The sequence below is a fragment of the Prionailurus viverrinus genome, chromosome A2 (genome assembly GCF_022837055.1).
Source record: "Prionailurus viverrinus isolate Anna chromosome A2, UM_Priviv_1.0, whole genome shotgun sequence".
Classification (NCBI taxonomy): Eukaryota; Metazoa; Chordata; class Mammalia; order Carnivora; family Felidae; genus Prionailurus; species Prionailurus viverrinus.
In genome coordinates, this window is record NC_062562.1 from 14,368,193 (window position 1) to 14,384,912 (window position 16,720).

At 52.5% G+C, this 16,720-nt stretch overlaps 1 protein-coding gene across 1 annotated transcript in view; it reads right to left on the minus strand.

Annotated features, from left to right (window-relative positions):
• CDCP1 (CUB domain containing protein 1) overlaps positions 1-15,344 on the minus strand; it is a 58,769-nt gene extending 43,425 nt beyond the window's left edge. Inside the window, exon 1 of the mRNA XM_047850615.1 lies at positions 15,166-15,344. Within this exon, the coding sequence (XP_047706571.1) occupies positions 15,166-15,241 (76 nt within the window). The 5' untranslated portion in view covers positions 15,242-15,344. The remainder of the gene's footprint in view (positions 1-15,165) is intronic.
• Positions 15,345-16,720: the final 1,376 nt, after the last annotated feature.

Consider the following 16,720-nt stretch of genomic DNA (forward strand, 5'->3'; position numbering starts at 1 on the left):
AAGAGATGGGGGTAGGGAGGCAGCAGGGAAATGCCTCATTATGGGAACATCCACCTTTGAGGGGCGCCTGGGGGGCTCAGTGGGTTGAGCGTCGGGCTCTTGGTTTCGGCTCAGGTCATGACTCAGGGTTTGTGGGTTTGAGCCCCGCATCGGGCTCCATGCTAGTGGAGCCTGCTTGGGATTCTCTCTCTCAGAAATAAATAAATAAACTTAAAAAAAAAAAATCCGTCTTTTTTTTTTTTAATTTTTTTTTTTCCAACGTTTATTTATTTTTGGGACAGAGAGAGACAGAGCATGAACGGGGGAGGGGCAGAGAGAGAGGGAGACACAGAATCGGAAACGGGCTCCAGGCTCTGAGCCATCAGCCCAGAGCCCGACGCGGGGCTCGAACTCACGGACCGCGAGATCGTGACCTGGCTGAAGTCGGACGCTTAACCGACTGTGCCACCCAGGTGCCCCAAAAAATCCGTCTTTGATTTAGGTTGGCCTGCAGCTTAGCAGGTCCGTCATGAGGGAGCAGGGAGGGGCAGCAGGAGAGAAGGTTCTATTTGGGCCTGACCTGTGCTGGGGGCCACTAGAGTCTTGACCTCTGTCCCTCAGTCTGATGTGAGTAACCCTCCCTGCCTCATGAGCCCAGTCTCTGCGGTCATCGCTGGGGCCACGCTTGGCTGGGCCGCTTTGGACAAGCCACCTTACCTCCTTATTTTATTTTATTTTATTTTATTTTATTTTATTTTATTAATGTTTATTTTTGAGAGAGAGACAGAGCGCAAGCAGGGGAGGGGCAGAGAGAGAGGGAGAGACAGAATCCGAAGCAGGCTTCAGGCTCTGAGCTGTCGGCACAGAGCACAGAGCCTGATGCAGGGCTCGAACTCACAAACGGTGAGATCATGACCTGAGCTGAAGTCTTGCTTAACCGACTGAGCCACCCGGGCGCCCCCCACCTTACCTCATTAATTTTTTTTTTCAATGTTTATTTATTTTTGGGACAGAGAGAGACAGAGCATGAACGGGGGAGGGGCAGAGAGAGAAGGAGACACAGAATCCGAAGCAGGCTCCAGGCTCCGAGCCATCAGCCCAGAGCCCGACGCGGGGCTCGAACTCACGGACCGCGAGATCGTGACCTGGCTGAGGTCAGACGCTTAACCGACTGCACCACCCAGGCGCCCCAATAAGGTTTTCACTGTCAGTGATTTTTTTTTAAATTTTTTTTCAACTTTTTTTTTTTTTGGGGGGGGGGGGACAGAGAGAGACAGAGCATGAACGGGGGAGGGGCAGAGAGAGAGGGAGACACAGAATCGGAAAACAGGCTCCAGGCCCCGAGCCATCAGCCCAGAGCCCGACGCGGGGCTCGAACTCACAGACCGCGAGATCGTGACCTGGCTGAAGTCGGACGCTTAACCGACTGCGCCACCCAGGCGCCCCACCATCTTACCTCATTAAACTGCAGATTTCTCATCTGTAATATTTGGCCACAAACACGAACCACACGGGACTTCCACAAGCACCGCAGTGAGACCACATGTGTAAGTGCAAAGAATATCACTTCCATCCACACAGACGGGACCAAGCCCCTGAGCCTCTGAACCTTGTGGTCGGCAGAATCTCAAGGTGACCCCAGAGACCCCGTGCCCTGTAGGTACTCCTCCCCTTGGGTGTGGAAAGGACTCCAAATATCAAGGCATATCATTCATGTGATTAACTGATGTTGTAGGGCCAGGTCAACTTCATCCTGGTGGGCCTGACCTAATCAGTTGACCCCCCCCAGAAGAGTTTGGGCTTTTCCTGGAGAAAAAAGGAATTCGCCTAGAGGTAGATTCTCTGCAGCTGGTTTTGAACACGGAGGGGGCCACATGGTGGGAAGTTTGAGTGGCCTCTAATTGCTGCGGGCGGGAGTTCCTTGGACTTACCCGCCACAAAGCACTGAATTCTGCTACAACCGTGTGAACGCAGAAGAGGAGCCGGGCTCTAGATGAGAACACAGGCTGGCCAACATCTTGATTTTAGCCTGGTGAGACTGAGCCGAGAAGCCGTCCACATCTCATCTGGACTTTGTCATAGGCCACTAAGTTTGTGACAATTTGTTATGTGGCAGTAGAAAACCCGTGTAGAACTTGTAACCAGATAGGGTACCAGGCAGGACATGCTGAGCTGCTCAAGGAAAGGGGTTTGGATAGGTACACGGTACTGTCTAGGGCGCGGAACCTTCCCTTCTGAGCTGAGCTGCCGTTATGATGTGATGCCAAGTGGACAGCTTTGATGGAAGGGTACATCAGTGAGGATGTCTAAACACATTGTGTTCACCGTAAAACGTTAGTATCCAGATGCTAGAAGGTGACAGGGAGGGTGGGTCAGAGGCCAGGGGGCACTGTGGTCAAGAGGGCTCGCGGCTGCTCATCTCACCTGGTCTTGTGGGCGGAGCCAGAGCAAGAAGAGGGTCCTCAGATGCCAACCAGAAATCAGGGACAGATCCGGTGGGAAGCCTGGCCTTCATACCCCAAGAGCCCAGAGGCGTTAGGCTGTGTAGGGCTGGCCAAACGGAGCTGGCTTCTGGGAATGACGGCAGTAATTTACCACCCCATCTGTTCGGCACCTGCTATGTGCCAGAGACTTCCTGTAGGTATCCTTTAGGTAAACTGTTCACGTTCACAGCTGGGAAGAGGCATGCCTGAGATTCAAACCCGGGACTGCCTGACGGCAAAGCCCACGCATGGCTGCTACTTCAAGACGTCCACCCTCAAGGTCACGGGCTGCTGGGCAGCCTGGGCCCAAGCGTCTGCCCCCACCCCCACCCCCGTGAGAGAGGGGGCAGCAGTCAGAGGGACCTGCTTCCGTCTGTAGCACTCAACACCACCAACACAGAGAGAAGAGAGAAGTGTGCGTGTTTGCTTTCCCGACGCCTGCTCTGAATATCCACCCTGCCCTCTGTCCTAGTGCAGAGCAATCCACACAGCCTGACTTGGAGAACAAGTCTCTGAATGACGCTCTCTCAAACGACTACAGGCCAGGTCAATGAAGCGATTCCTCTGGTAGGCCGGGTAGGGCCAGAGTAAAACTGGCCAGCAAAGAAAGGCTGCACACTGCAGGAAATCTTTGGGGCCAGACAGACGCGTGCTTTCCTCCCCAACGGGGGCTAGTGCAGGAGGTGTTACATCCACAGGGAGGATCGTTCTGGAATACGTTACATCAGAGGATGGTGATTCTGGAAGGTGTTATGTCAACAAGGTCAACCACCACCGAAGGTGTCTCACCAACGAGGAAGGTCGTTACGGAAGGTACTATGCCAACACGAACTGTTGCTACGGAAGGTGTTACGTCCATGAGGGTGGATGGTATGGAAGATATTGGCACGGAAGGTCTTAAATCAGTAAGAATGGATATTATAGGGGCCCCGCCATCACGCAAAGAGTTACATCAACAAGGATGGTCATACTGGCCAGTAGGGGACTAGCCAGCGATCTTAAGATAATTACGCTAAACATTCAGGGACGACCATGAATGTTGAGATGAGGCTTTTGAGGAGCCTGGTTCCCAAGCACATCGTGTCGGCAGGTGGAAGAAAAGAGGCAGATGGTTAGCAGTGAAAGGGAGGGAGAGACTGTGGTTCAGAGCACTTCCCTCTTCGTGAGCCATATTCCTTACATCTGGAGTTGGTCCTACTGCTAAGTGCTATTTCCAAGGAAGGAAGGGGTGGCGGGGGGGGGGGTGGAGATGGGAACAAATCCAGATAAAATCCCAGAGCGATGAGGCATTTAATCTTCATTTAACTGCATTCGGTTTTGCTCCTATAGCTGGTCTCCAGTTGTAAATCACACTTTGAAGGATCACTCTTTTTTTAAAGTTTTAATTTAAATTCCAGTTAGTTAAGCGGGGTCGCCTGGGTGGCTCGGCCGGTTAAGCATTTGATTTCGGCTCAGGTCACCATCTCACGGGTCGTGAGTCTGAGCCCCGCATTCAGGCTCTGTGCTGACAGCACGGAGCCTGCTTTGGATTGTCTGTCTCTCCCCAGCCTGCATGCGTGCATTCTCTCTGTCTCAAAAATACACAAACATTAAAAAAAAAATAAACTCCATGGGTGCCTGGGTGGCTCAGTTGGTTAAGTGTCTGACTCTTGATTTCAGCTCAGGTCACGATCTCACGGTCGTGACGTCAAGCCCCGCGTCCAGAGCAGAGCCTGCTTGGGATTCTCTCTCTCTCTCCCACCTCTCTCTGCCCCTCCCGCTCCCCCTCTCAAAATAAATAAACAAATAAACCGAAAAAAATAAATAAATTCCAGTGAGTTAACACACAGTGTAATATTAGTTTCAGGTGTACAACGTAGTGATTCAACAATTCTATACAACAGCCGGTGCTCATCACAGCAAGTGCACTCCTTTTTAAAAAATGTTTTATTTCTTTTTGAGACAGAGAGAGACAGAGCATGAGCAGGGGAGGGGCAGAGAGAGAGGGAGACACAGAATCCGAAGCAGGCTCCAGGCTCCGAGCTGTCAGCACAGAGCCCGACGCGGGGCTCGAACTCACGGACCGCGAGATCGTGACCTGAGCCGAAGTCGGACGCCCAACCGACTGAGCCACCCAGGCGCCCCGCAAGTGCACTCCTTAATATCCATCGCACAGTGGGATTACTGGTAACGAATGACAGAGCCACACTTTCACTCCAGGGCCAGCCTCATGGTTTCCTGTGATGGCCCACAGACCTCAGACACCAGGAGAACACCTTGCCTTCTGCCTTCTCTTTTCCTGTCTATGAAAGCTATTCTCCATCCCGTATCTTTACTGTGGTTTTTATACATATATAACTTTGAAGAGTAGTTATCACATTGGACAGTGTCTCAGACTCCTGCTTTCGGGGACCCAGGCAAGCACCGTAAACAAGAAAAGCCAACACAGCGTCTTTGCTGAAACAGAGGATGCATGCTTTACTGAATACTTTGTAAGTCAGCTTTTTTTCCAAAACACATCCAACAGAACTGGGCCAAGACCTCTAGGCCACCAATTTGTAGCCCCTAGTTCCCATGTTTGAATCCCTTCTGCATGGTGAGTCCCTGGAGAGCAAGGGACTGGTGGTTCCTACCTCTGAATGTCCACCGTCTAGCACAGGGGGTCTCCAAGATCTGTGGATGGATGGGGTTTATTACCAAATGGCCTAAGATTAGACTGGAACTTTCAAAGATTTTCTAGGCAGAAATCAAATTCTCTAGGCCTGCTCAGTGCTATGCTCTAAAAGCAGACAGGAGGGAAGCGTAGCAATTTCCTCTTCTAGAAATGTCGCTCCAAGTGGAGAAGGCAGCTTTGGTCATCAGTTCCCCAATTCCTAGTGACTTAATATTTCTCCACAACCAAATTCCTGCAGGAAGCAACTGTAGACTTTTTGAAGACAGTATCTACATTCATGATATCTGTGTTTTAACAAAGTAGAACTATTGATTGCTATACCCGTACCTGCGTTTGGATGTTTTCTTAAATTAAAACTACTTTTTTAATTTCGATTTTTTTAATGTTTATTTTTGAGAGACAGAGAGAGACAGAGCATGAGCAGGGGTGCGGTGGCCGGCGGCGGCGGGGGGCGGGGGGGAAGCAGAGAGAGGGAGATACAGAATCCGAAGCAGGCTCCAGCCTCTGAGCTGTCAGCCCAGAGCCTGATGCAGGGCTCGAACTCATGAACGGTGAGATCACAACCTGAGCCTAAACCAAGCGTTGGACCCTTAGCTGACTGAGCCACTCAGGTGCCTCTGTGTATCTTCGTAAAGCTGAAAAATATGGCTTACGTTTAGATTAAATAATACACGAAGCACAAGGTAAAAAAAAAACAAAAAAAACCAGAAATGAGTTTTGACCGGTAAAAAGTCTCACTCTTATCTTGAACCTGGTGCTCTTGCCAGGGGCAACCCCTGACACCGGTTTGCATGTCCTTGTACAGGAAATCTGTGAATACGCAAGTGTATATCTATATGCCACCCCTATTTTATTTTATTTCATTTCCTTTGGCCAAAAGGCAACATGCTTTATTCACTGTTCTGAACCGTATGTTTTCCTCTCCATAATATATCTTGGGGGTCACTCCCCATCAGTACACCGAGAGCTACCCAGTGACCTTATATGGCTGTGTAGCATCCACTGCTGGGATTTGCCATCATTTATTTAACCAGGCTTCTAATGATGGATGTTTGGGTTGTTTCTAGTCTCCAACCACCAGCACAAGGAGCAAACCATGCTCATCTAGGGTTTCAAGGCGCTGGTGGGGTACGCCTTCCCCGGGTCCCAGGTTCCTGGTCACGACTCGGGCTGTACTCCCCACACGGGGAGAGACCAGGGAGGCTGGGAGATGTTAATGCCAGGGGTTCGGCTACACTGGGTTGTGACGGGCTTCCGCAAGACGACCCAGCACCGTTCACAATTTGAAAAACATCTTCTGTGTTCTGACAAGTTGAGAACTTGCTCCCGACAGGTTTAGCCCAAGGCTGAAGTGCCTGATAAGATTGTCAGCAACTTCTGGGCCAGTTGAGCAATCCTCCATCTCTCGGAGAGGATTAAAGGCAGGGGTCCAACTCGGCTTTTGCGGCCTGGCACCCTCCAGCCCAGTCTTGGAGCATGACACCTGCTCACGAGAACAGCTGTAATCCTCAGAAGTCTCCTGGGGTGTTCACGTTCATGTCTCAGAATAATTGGGCCTGGCATTGAAGTCACAGAAAACTGGTCTGGTCAGTTCCCTGGTTAACAGGAAGTGTGTGTGTGTGTGTGTGTGTGTGTGTGTGTGTGCGCGCGCATGCGTGTCTGTGTTCACTTGCAAACAGTTTTTAAAAACTTGTGCTAGTATCATTGGGGACAACTTCTTGCAGTTTAAAAAAATGCTTATTTATTTTGAGAGAGAGAGAGAGAGAGAAAGAATGAGTGGGGGAGAGGCAGAGAGAGTGAGAGAGAGAGAGAGAGAGAGAGAGAATCCCAAGCAGGCTTTACACTCGACATCGGGCTCGATCTCACAACTGGCTCGAGACCTGAGCCGAAATCAGGTTCCCCAACTAAGCCACCCTGGTGCCCCAACTTGTTGCAGTTTTTAATCCAGCAGCTTCTCTTCTAGGAACTTCTCCCAAGATGTCTTCACACGTGCCCAAAGTCAACGGCACCGGGAGAGTATCCAAAGCACCGTGTGGCAGCAGAAGCCGGAGAACAATGTCAATTGTCTCCCACGAGCGACCCAGGGTAGGCTCTGCCCTGGCAGTTTGGTCCGGACTGCCTGCTGCTGCAAATCTCCAAGTTCTTCCTGGGCTCAGCTCAAGTTCTCGAAGAAAATGGCAATTCTCCTTCACCGAGGAATGCGTTTCAGGCCCGACCTTAGTGCTGAGGGCTTTACAGCCGTGATTCCATTCGACCCACCCACGAGGTGCTGCGGTGTCCTCGTTTGGAACGGAGGACACAGTCCTAGGGAGGCTAAGTGACCAGCGCAAGTTGTCTAGTTAGCAGGTGGTGGAATCAGGACACCCCGAAGCCTCTGATCTTCTGTCGCCGAGGGTCAGAAGTATCCGCGCTTCACTTAAAACTTCAAGAAAGCTACGCTGGGGTGCCTGGTCGGCGAGCGTCCGACTTCGGCTCAGGTCACGATCTCGCGGTTCGTGAGTTCGAGCCCCGCGTCGGGCTCTGTGCTGACAGCTCGGAGCCTGGAGCCTGCTTCCCATTCTGTGTCTCCCTCTCTCTCTGCCCCTCCTCCCGCTTGTGCTCTGGCTGTCTCTCTCCTTCTCAAAAATAAACATTAAAAAAGCAAATTAAAAAAAAAAAAGAAAGCTATATCATCTGTGCTTATGGGACAGTTTTAATTTATTCTCGCAAGATGTTTCCAAATTTATTACTTACACACGTTCACACGCTGCAGCGACATGTTTAATGGCCTCAGGGTCGTGAGCTGTGTGTCCACCTGGCAGGATGGGCAGCTGGTCCAAGAGGGCGGCCCCTCCCTGGCAAAGTCAGACCAGCGAGGTTTCCAGTGGTGCCCTTGTCTCGGGCTCCACTCGGGAGAGAACTGAGACGTGCGTATTATTTTTTAAGTCCAGTACCCGAAGAAAGAACCTCTAATTTCCTACAAGTTTGTGAAGTGACGGCCAATTCTAATATTCTATTGTCTCCTCTTGCAAATTCAGCATCACTATGTAGAGAAAATCAAACCAAACCAACCCGGTTAGGAGACGGTGGGGCAATGGTGGCTCAAGTGGGGAGAACACGTGGGATAACATAGGGTCCTTGTCACCGTCCTTACTGCTACCGACGAACTGTCCTTTGTACAAGAGGACTCTGCTGAGCCACCCCAAGAGGCCAGACCCTTTTGGTGGGGCGTCCTTCCCGTCTTTTTTCCCGAGCTCCCATGAGATACAGACAGAAGGACAGCAAGCTGACACGAGTCGCCCTGCGCACACATGACTTTACTCCCTGCTTCGTTCATTGTATCACAAGCAAGTCCTCGTCGTTTCCTGGCGATTCCCTTGAAGGTTTCCAGAAGCGGGATTGCATTCCTGCGGACCCACCCACACCCCCATCCGCTGCCTCCTGAGCACACGTTTTTGGGGGACCAGCAGAGACTTAGTGAAGACCCCAGGTCCTGGCCTGAGGTAGAGACCCCGGCCGGATACCAGGGAGGTCTCCCCCACCCCCTGCAGGGACACAGAGAGCTGTGGTTCCCCCTGCCCATCCACATTCTCTTTTTTCTACTTTCCAGGACCCAGCTTCCCTCCTCTTCTTCTTCTGTCTGATTTGCATCAGAGCTGGAGCCAGAAGATCTGGGAGTTAGCACTTCTGGTCCTCAGCCCCTTCCAACAGCGCGACTTAAAGAAGTCATCTCACTTCTTTCAAAAAAATTTTTTAATGTTTTTTATTTATTTTTGAGAGAGCGCACGAGAGAGACAGAGTGGGCGGGGGAAGGGCAGAGAGAGAGGGAGACACAGAACCTGAAGCAGAGATTATGTCCGTCAGCACAGAGCCCGACTCGGGGCTTGATCTCACCAACCGTGAGATCATGACCCGAGCCGACGTCGGACACCCAACCGACCGGGCCACCCGGGTGGCCCAGAAGTCCTCTAACTCCTCTGTGCTCATTTCCCTCCTAAAAAGACTCGCTTTGATGGCTGACCCGGAGTACCTATCTGTTCATTCCACACGCAATTTATTCAATGCTAGCTATGTGCCAGGCACAGTTCTAGCCAGAAACTTCACAGGGGTTGGATACGAACCCGCCTGAGCTGTTCCCTCAGCTCGGGGGTCTCCAGCAGGTCCACAGATCAGCTTTGGCAGAAAAGATTAGGGCTCGTACTTCCTCTGCCTGGTCCAAGCCCCTTTGTCAAAGACGGGAAAAGCGAGGCCCAGAGAGGCGAGGCGACTCTCCCAAGTCATAAAGCTCGCTGTCGATAAGACTTGAGCTCACAGCCACGCGTCCTCACTCTTAAGTGGGGTGCTCTCCCCACTTTGCCCACGGTCTTGCCAACTGGACAATGCTAACTTCTTCCGGGGTCCCATCTAGACGACATTCCGGTCTCCCTTCCACCGGGATGGGGCCAGGCCACTGACCTGGAGCCAAGAGAACGGCCACACAAAGGATGTGAAACGGCTTCCGTGCTCAGGGGTCAAGACTCCCACGGGAGCCCCTCTGCACTCTTCTTCCTTCCGTCAGCGTGACGTGGATGAGCACGGAGGACAGGACACATGCTGAAGACGGCAGAGCCAGGAAGTCAAAGGACCCTGGGTCCTCATCACTGCTTGGAGGAGATCCCCTGTTTGGGGTCTCATCTGAGCAAGAAATAAACACCTGTCGTGTGTGAGCCATCGCACACGGTTGGGTTTGCGGCTTAGTCTTCCACCTGCCACCGCTAGACTCGCCGATGTCAAAGTCAGCAAGAACGAACGTGACGCAGTGCACCTCGACATAGACCCGGGAGGAGCTCCCAGGGCCCATGCCTGTCCTCAAGTCTTCTTGAGCACGTCATCAAAAGTCAATATTTAAAAGGAAGTTCAAACCGTTTCTCTGACTAAAACTTAGGGTTAGTTTCACCGGGAAGGAAGGAAGGAAGGAAGGAAGGAAGGAAGGAAGGAAGGAGGGAACGAGGGAAGGAAGGAAGGAAGGAAGGAGAAAACGGCAGTGCGGGGAGGGACAGAGCCTGGGCTCTGAAACGAGTCTGCCCAGGTTCACGGATGGCACCCCCGCTTATTAGCTGTGACCTTGGGGGAGTTGCCTCACTTCTGTGACTCACTTTCCTCCATTTGTTCCCTGACACTTTCTGTACAAACTCTTTGACCCAGTAATTCCCTCCTCCGGGGAGTGCACCCACAGACACACTGGTCTATATTCCTAAAAAAGACAACTGCAAATATGGCAACTGAAACTCTCTATAAACACAAAAGACTGGGGGCGCCTGGGTGGCTCAGTCGGTTGAGCGTCCGACTTCGGCTCAGGTCATGATCTCACGGTCCGTGGGTTCGAGCCCCGCGTCGGGCTCTGTGCTGACAGCTCGGAGCCTGGAGCCTGCTTCGGATTCTGTGTGTCCCTCTCTCTCTGCCCCTCCCTGACTCATGCTCTGTCTGTCTGTCTCTCTCAAAAATAAATAAACATTAAAAAAACAATTTAAAAACAAAAGACTGGAAACAACCCAGCAGTAAGAGGCTGGTGACACCACACGGCGTGCCCACGGCCAGGAATATTACGAGGCCGTCGAAAAGAACGGCAGCCCCCGTATGTTCTGATATGGAGCAAGCGACAAGATGGGTTGCTAAGTGAGCAAACTCCAGAAGCATATGAGACACATCCCATCCCATATACCATGGTTATGGTCTGGCTGTGTAAAGAAGGGACGTACGCACATTTATGAGGTTGTGCTTGCGTAGAATTGCTCAGGAACAATGCACAAGAAACCGTGGTTGCTTCTGGGCGAAAGCCCGGGGTCAGAGGTGGAAGGGAACATACTTCTTCCCACGTACCCTTTTGTACAACTGGAATTTTTGTTACCACGTACAGGTGTTTCGAAGCACAGTCTTTAAACTGTTTGAGTATTAAAAGCACATACACATCCGCAGAACAAATATGAACACAACACTCAGTGTTTTGTTTTAAACATTAAAAAAATTTTTTTTTCATGTTTATTTTTTGAGAGAGAGAGTGTGAGCAGGGGAGGGGCAGAGAGCAAGGAAGACACAGAACCCAAAGCAGGCTCCAGGCTCTGAGCTGTCAGCACAGAGCCCGATGGGGGGGGGGGCTCGAACTCATGAACTGCGAGATCATGACCTGAGCCGAAGCCGGACGTTTAACTGACTGAGCCCCCCAGGTTCCCCTGTATATATATGGCTTTTGGAAATGCCATATTTCCAAATGGGGGTGGGGGTTGTTCCCATGTCTCCCGTAGGAAATCGTGAGACGCAGGGCATCGGTTAGTGTGTTTATGCAGCACGTGTGGTTTTAAAGAAAACATCACTGACGGTAAACGGGAGATGCTTGCACATAAAACACTCAGAAGGGTGGCTGCCTCAGAGCAGTACGTGTTCGCTATTACAAGCAGTGGTTAGTGATTTTTAAACATGATGTCCTGAAATACAAACCCAAGGCTACAAAGGGGTGAGGTAGGAAACCTGGCTCTCCCGGCCCGATTGTCTAGAACGCTGCCAGCTGCCTGGGAGAAGGTGACGGGCTAATTACAAGGCTGTAGGAAGTGGTTTGAAATAATTTGTGGGAGAATTTTTATCACTTAGAATGATAATTAAAGGGTATGAACTGTTCTTCATCACTCAGGTGGACAGCCTTAGCCATGGGTCTTCCCTAGCAGGGGTCCTGACCTCCCACGCTGCCCCACCCACCTTGACCGCAATCATGAATCCCGACCAGCAAACCCCACCCTCGCCCCCGTCCAAACCCGCAGATGAGGCTTGTGTTATAAGTCAAGGGGCTCCATTCTGTTGCGTGTGTGTGTGTGTGTGTGTGTGTGTGTGTGTTTCAGCAACATAATCGCTTAGCTGGGGTGCTCCTAAGATTCTCGAACATCCACCAACACCGTTCAGACCCAGCTTACTGCACTAGAGGGAGGAAAAGGCTTCTTCTTCCATAGATGTCACTGACATCTATGAGGACAGCCTGATAGTGTGGGAACCAGGGACCGGCACACGCTGGCCCGAACGTACGCCAGGACCACAGGACGAGCTCTCCAGAGGGCCACAAGGCGGGATGTCTCCAAAGCCTGAGCATTTTCTCTACTCTCCATGCCAGCAATTCTAGTCCCAGAGTTTCAGTCGGACAGGATCGTCAAGGAAGTGTGCAGAGCGATATAGCCGACAAGAACTCATGCTCGGATACATCAAAATGGGACAATCCAGCTTCTATTTTATAACCTCGGCAACACAGAGACGACATCATCTGATGTCATTATAGAATCCGCACCATGTCACTTTCGATGTCTTTTCACTGAACAGACCTATCAAAACGGACACAGGCGGTCGGTCCCCTACTGTTGCACACGTTCTGTTTTTTTTAGCAGGAAAAGTGGGAAGCCGCCTAAATGTCCACCTGTGGGGGGCTGGTTAAAGCCATACGATGGATGGTCCCAGGTCTGGTTTTGGGCGCACACACGCACACGATAAGACTGTACCAAAGTGACCAATGTGCTTTGCTTACAGATTATTTTTTTTTTCATTTTGGTTATATTTATTACCAATTTTTCTACAGTAACTATATACTACGTGAGATATTTTAATTGTTGCTTTCGACCTTCTTCTCCTACGTTGATAGCCCGGGAGAACCCCCCAGAAGAGCGTGGAGGGGGGCAGGGTTCATTCTTCACAGACAAAATGGCAGCATCTGAGGTGAACCCTGAGGCTGACGGGCCAGCATCAGAGCACATCCTCCGGGTCAGCAGAGTGGCCCTCTCTGACCCTGAACCACGAAAATCTGTGGGGGTGAGGGAGACTCATCACTCACACCAGTTACACATTCCAGACAACAGCTACCAGCTGCTCATTTGAATCCAAAGAATGACGAAGACGCAGACTCATCCGGGGTCAGCGAACACATCATTGGATGCTTGCTCACATTTCTGATGAAACACGATGGTGGCAAGAATGGGGTCACTGAACCCAGACTCTGGTGTCTCAGCAATTCTCTCTTTTTTTTAAAAAAAAAATTTTTTTAAATGTTTGTTTATGTTTCAGAGAGACGGAATGCAAGTGGGGGAGGGGCAGAGAGAGAAGGAGACACAGAATCCGAAGCAGGCTCCAGGCTCCGAGCTGTCAGCGCAGAGCCCGACGCGGGGGGGCCTTGAACTCGTGAACCGCGAGATCATGACCTGAGCCGGAGTCGGAGGCTCAAAAAACCGAGCCGCCCAGGAGCCCCACTCAGCAATTCTTAAAAAGCCAGTAAGTCGAGGTTTTACCACGGTTCTGATTCCAACTTAACCAGTCCTTCGCTCTTGGAAGTGGGGGAGCGGGGGGTTACACCACACTCACCCCAACACATCACACCGAGACATTAACTTTCCCTTTGCAGTTCAGTTCTGCAGGGACACCAACTTCATGTTCACTAGGCCGTCTTCATTAAGAGAGCTCAGGGATTTAAAAAACAAATCCACTGTGCCGGGCTCTCCGGCTTTTTCCATCTTCTCTGGACAGACTCCAGGAACTTCTCAAAGACACCCCCCCCCCACCCGTTAGGCCAACCCCAAGACGTCAGGCAAAGCGGCTGTCCTCTGAAACGGCTCCAACCTCCAAGACGCAGCCCCCAGTTCAGGCCAGCGAGGTGGCCACACACAGCCAATTTCGGAGACCACAGGAAGATTTTGGAAAGTGAGGTGGGAAACCGGAAACACCTCAGACAATTCCGAGTTTCAGGACAGCTCCCAAGTGTGATGGGCACACATTTTTCTCTCACACACATTTACATGCATTTTCACCCGCGAAATCACTCTTTATTCTTAGACGGATTTTTTTTTTTTTTCTTCAAAGGAAATCTTGAAAATGCAGTCTTCCGGTAAATTTGTATTACAAGAGATATGCATACGGGCACAAGGCTTTAAACGCGGTCTTAAAATGGTCTAGGGAATGTACAGTAAGTAATATGTCACCTGATGCCGTTGGAGAAAGGAACCAGGAAGCTTTCCTGTAGGTTTGCAATGCCGGCAGTTGCCAGAACGCCAAAGTCCACCACACCCGCTTCGTTTTATTCCTTAACTTAATTTACCCTCATCTACCTACCGGCCGAATACAAACGCCCCCTTAGGGGCACCGAAGAATAATCCAAGACCCCACTCGCCTCCCGGATAACTCTTTAGAAATCACAAAACCTGGGCTAGCCTCAGGAAAGGCTTCGAATCAAGTTCTTACACGAAGAACCCCGGTTATTTCTGCGTTTCGATCTACTTCCAGAGCCCACAGGAGCGCGCACCCGCAGCGGGGAGGCGGCGGTCCCGGCGCACAACGGAATCAACTGGAAATTCACACACCTCTCCGCAACGTCCCCTCGCCGACCCCCTTCGCGGGGTCAAAGTACAAACACTAGCCTGAGGCACGAGGGGCGGGAGCTCACCGCCCCCGTGGCAAGAACGCCGGGACCCTTCTCCAGCCTGGCGCTTCCATTTTCAAATTAATTTTCCGGAACTTCGAGAGAGCTAGAATGGGGCGTGCGGACCGGGAAAAGGGTGATCCCGTGCGCTTACCGGGCCAAACCGCTGTTTTCTTGCCCCTTCTTCCAGCCCCAGGTGAGGAGGTAGAGGGTGGGCCGAGAGAGGAAAGCTCCCTCCCCACGGCCAGCCCCGGCGCCCCCCAAGCACTCAGGTAAAGCCCCCGATGCGCGGGAGGTCCCCGGGCCTCAGCTGGGGCGCGCGCTTTTCTCCTCCTGAGCCGTCGGCGCCGGGCTCATCCCCGCGACCGCCGGGCTCCCAGCTCGGGGACACTCCCATGTGCCGCGGCCTGCGCCCAGGGCGAGGTCGCTCGGAATCCAGGAGGGCACGGCCACTTTGCCCGACGCGGCGTGCCCAGGCGCCGGGCGGTCCCGGGGACCCCGCGCCGTCCATGCATCCCGACTGTGTCGCCCCCACCCCGGCTCAGCATCCCCCGCACCTTGCTTCCTTCTGCGCCCCGCACCCTCCGCCGGGCGCCCGCTCTCCGGCCGCTTCCACCGCCCAGCGCCACCCGCTACCGCCGCACCGCACTCACCAGCTCCCGGGCGCACGGCGCCGAGCAGCAGGACCCCCAGCAGTGCGATTGTGGCCCCGCGGGTCTGGCCGGCCATGGCTCCGGGGCGCCTCGGCCTCGGCGGGGAAAGCGGCTGTGGCCAGTGGCTCGGAGCGGCGGCCGCGGGCGCCTGAGCCTGGCACCGGCTCCTCCCCGGCTCGCTCACCTGCGGGCGGGCGGGCGGGCGGGCGGGCCCGGGCTCCGCCCTGCGCGGGGGAGCACGAGTTGGGCCGGCCTGTCCCCTCCTCTGTCTCCTCCTCCTCCCCTTCCTGCCGCAGCCGCCCGCCTCTCCCTCCCAGGGTGCCGGGACTTGTTGCCACTTTCCCGCGCTAGTCTTTCCTCCCAAGGCCGAGAGTGCTCAAGTCTTTGTGCCTACAGGCGCAAAGGTCGCCTTTGGAGAAGCCGATCCGCTTTCCTTTCACTGCCCAGGCGACAGGGAGGCCCTTGTGAGCCCTGTTTTGCACGGGAATCGGGCTTCCGAGGTCCTGTAGGTTCCCCCTTCCACCCCGTAGGCTACACAGCAAGTCTAGGACCACAGAGAAAAGCAGTAGACAGTTCAGGGGCTCTCAGCCGGCAGACTAGGGGTTCACCAAAATGACTCCATGGGCTACCTGTGCCTGTGGGCCGCCAGAGGCTGGGCCAAGGTCATCCAGAACAGCCAAGGAGGGCTGGGCCAGAAACCTGAGTACATGCGAAAGCATCAGCCCACTGTCTGGCCCCAACTTCTGTCTAATTCTTGGGGGGCACTGAACCTCTCCCCCTGCAGCCCCTACTCTCCTTGTGAACGGGCTGAGAAGTCATCTCTTAGGAGCTTCCTGCCCTTCCTTTTCTGTGTCTTCACGGATGAGAAGAGCCCATAGGAGCCCTCGGGAGCCCACAGTCCACGGGGGAGGCAGAGACGTCCAGACTGAGGGCATGACCCAACCTTTCCCCTCCCTAGAAGGGCTTGGACTGTGAGCTCGTGGGGACCTCAGAGCTTATCCTCTGGTTCACTTCCCTCATCAGGCAGACAGGTGGGGAAACTGAGGCTTAGAGGGAGGGAGGAAGACGAGAAAAGTAGGGAGGCTCTTGGGTCTCCCCCACTGAATGAGTGAGGACACTCCATCAAGAGAAAGAAATCTTGAGAAAAATCTCAGCAACCTTTTAAAATGTTTACGCTGACCCAGAGAGTGAAAACAGATTTTGTCTGGTGTCCTGATTCTAAGCAGGGATGTATACCCCAACATCTTTTCCTAGCATCCATAGCACCATTGTCTCCCATATATAATAATGATAATAATAATAATAATAAATATTGGAATGGCAGTGTGTTGAACTCAAAATATCAGAATTGCTGCTCGACAAGTTTAAGCCTAAGGAACAAGTTATGTCGTTACTGTCTTCTTTCTCTAAAGTTTGTTGAACTGTCTTCCCTGGGATAGTGACACCGACTTTCTGTAAATGATGTCAGAAATTCTCAGATGTGAAGGATCGGTGACGGTCCCAGACAGAGGCAGCGGCGGCGGCAAGGAGACAGAGATGAGGAAAGTAGAGAGGC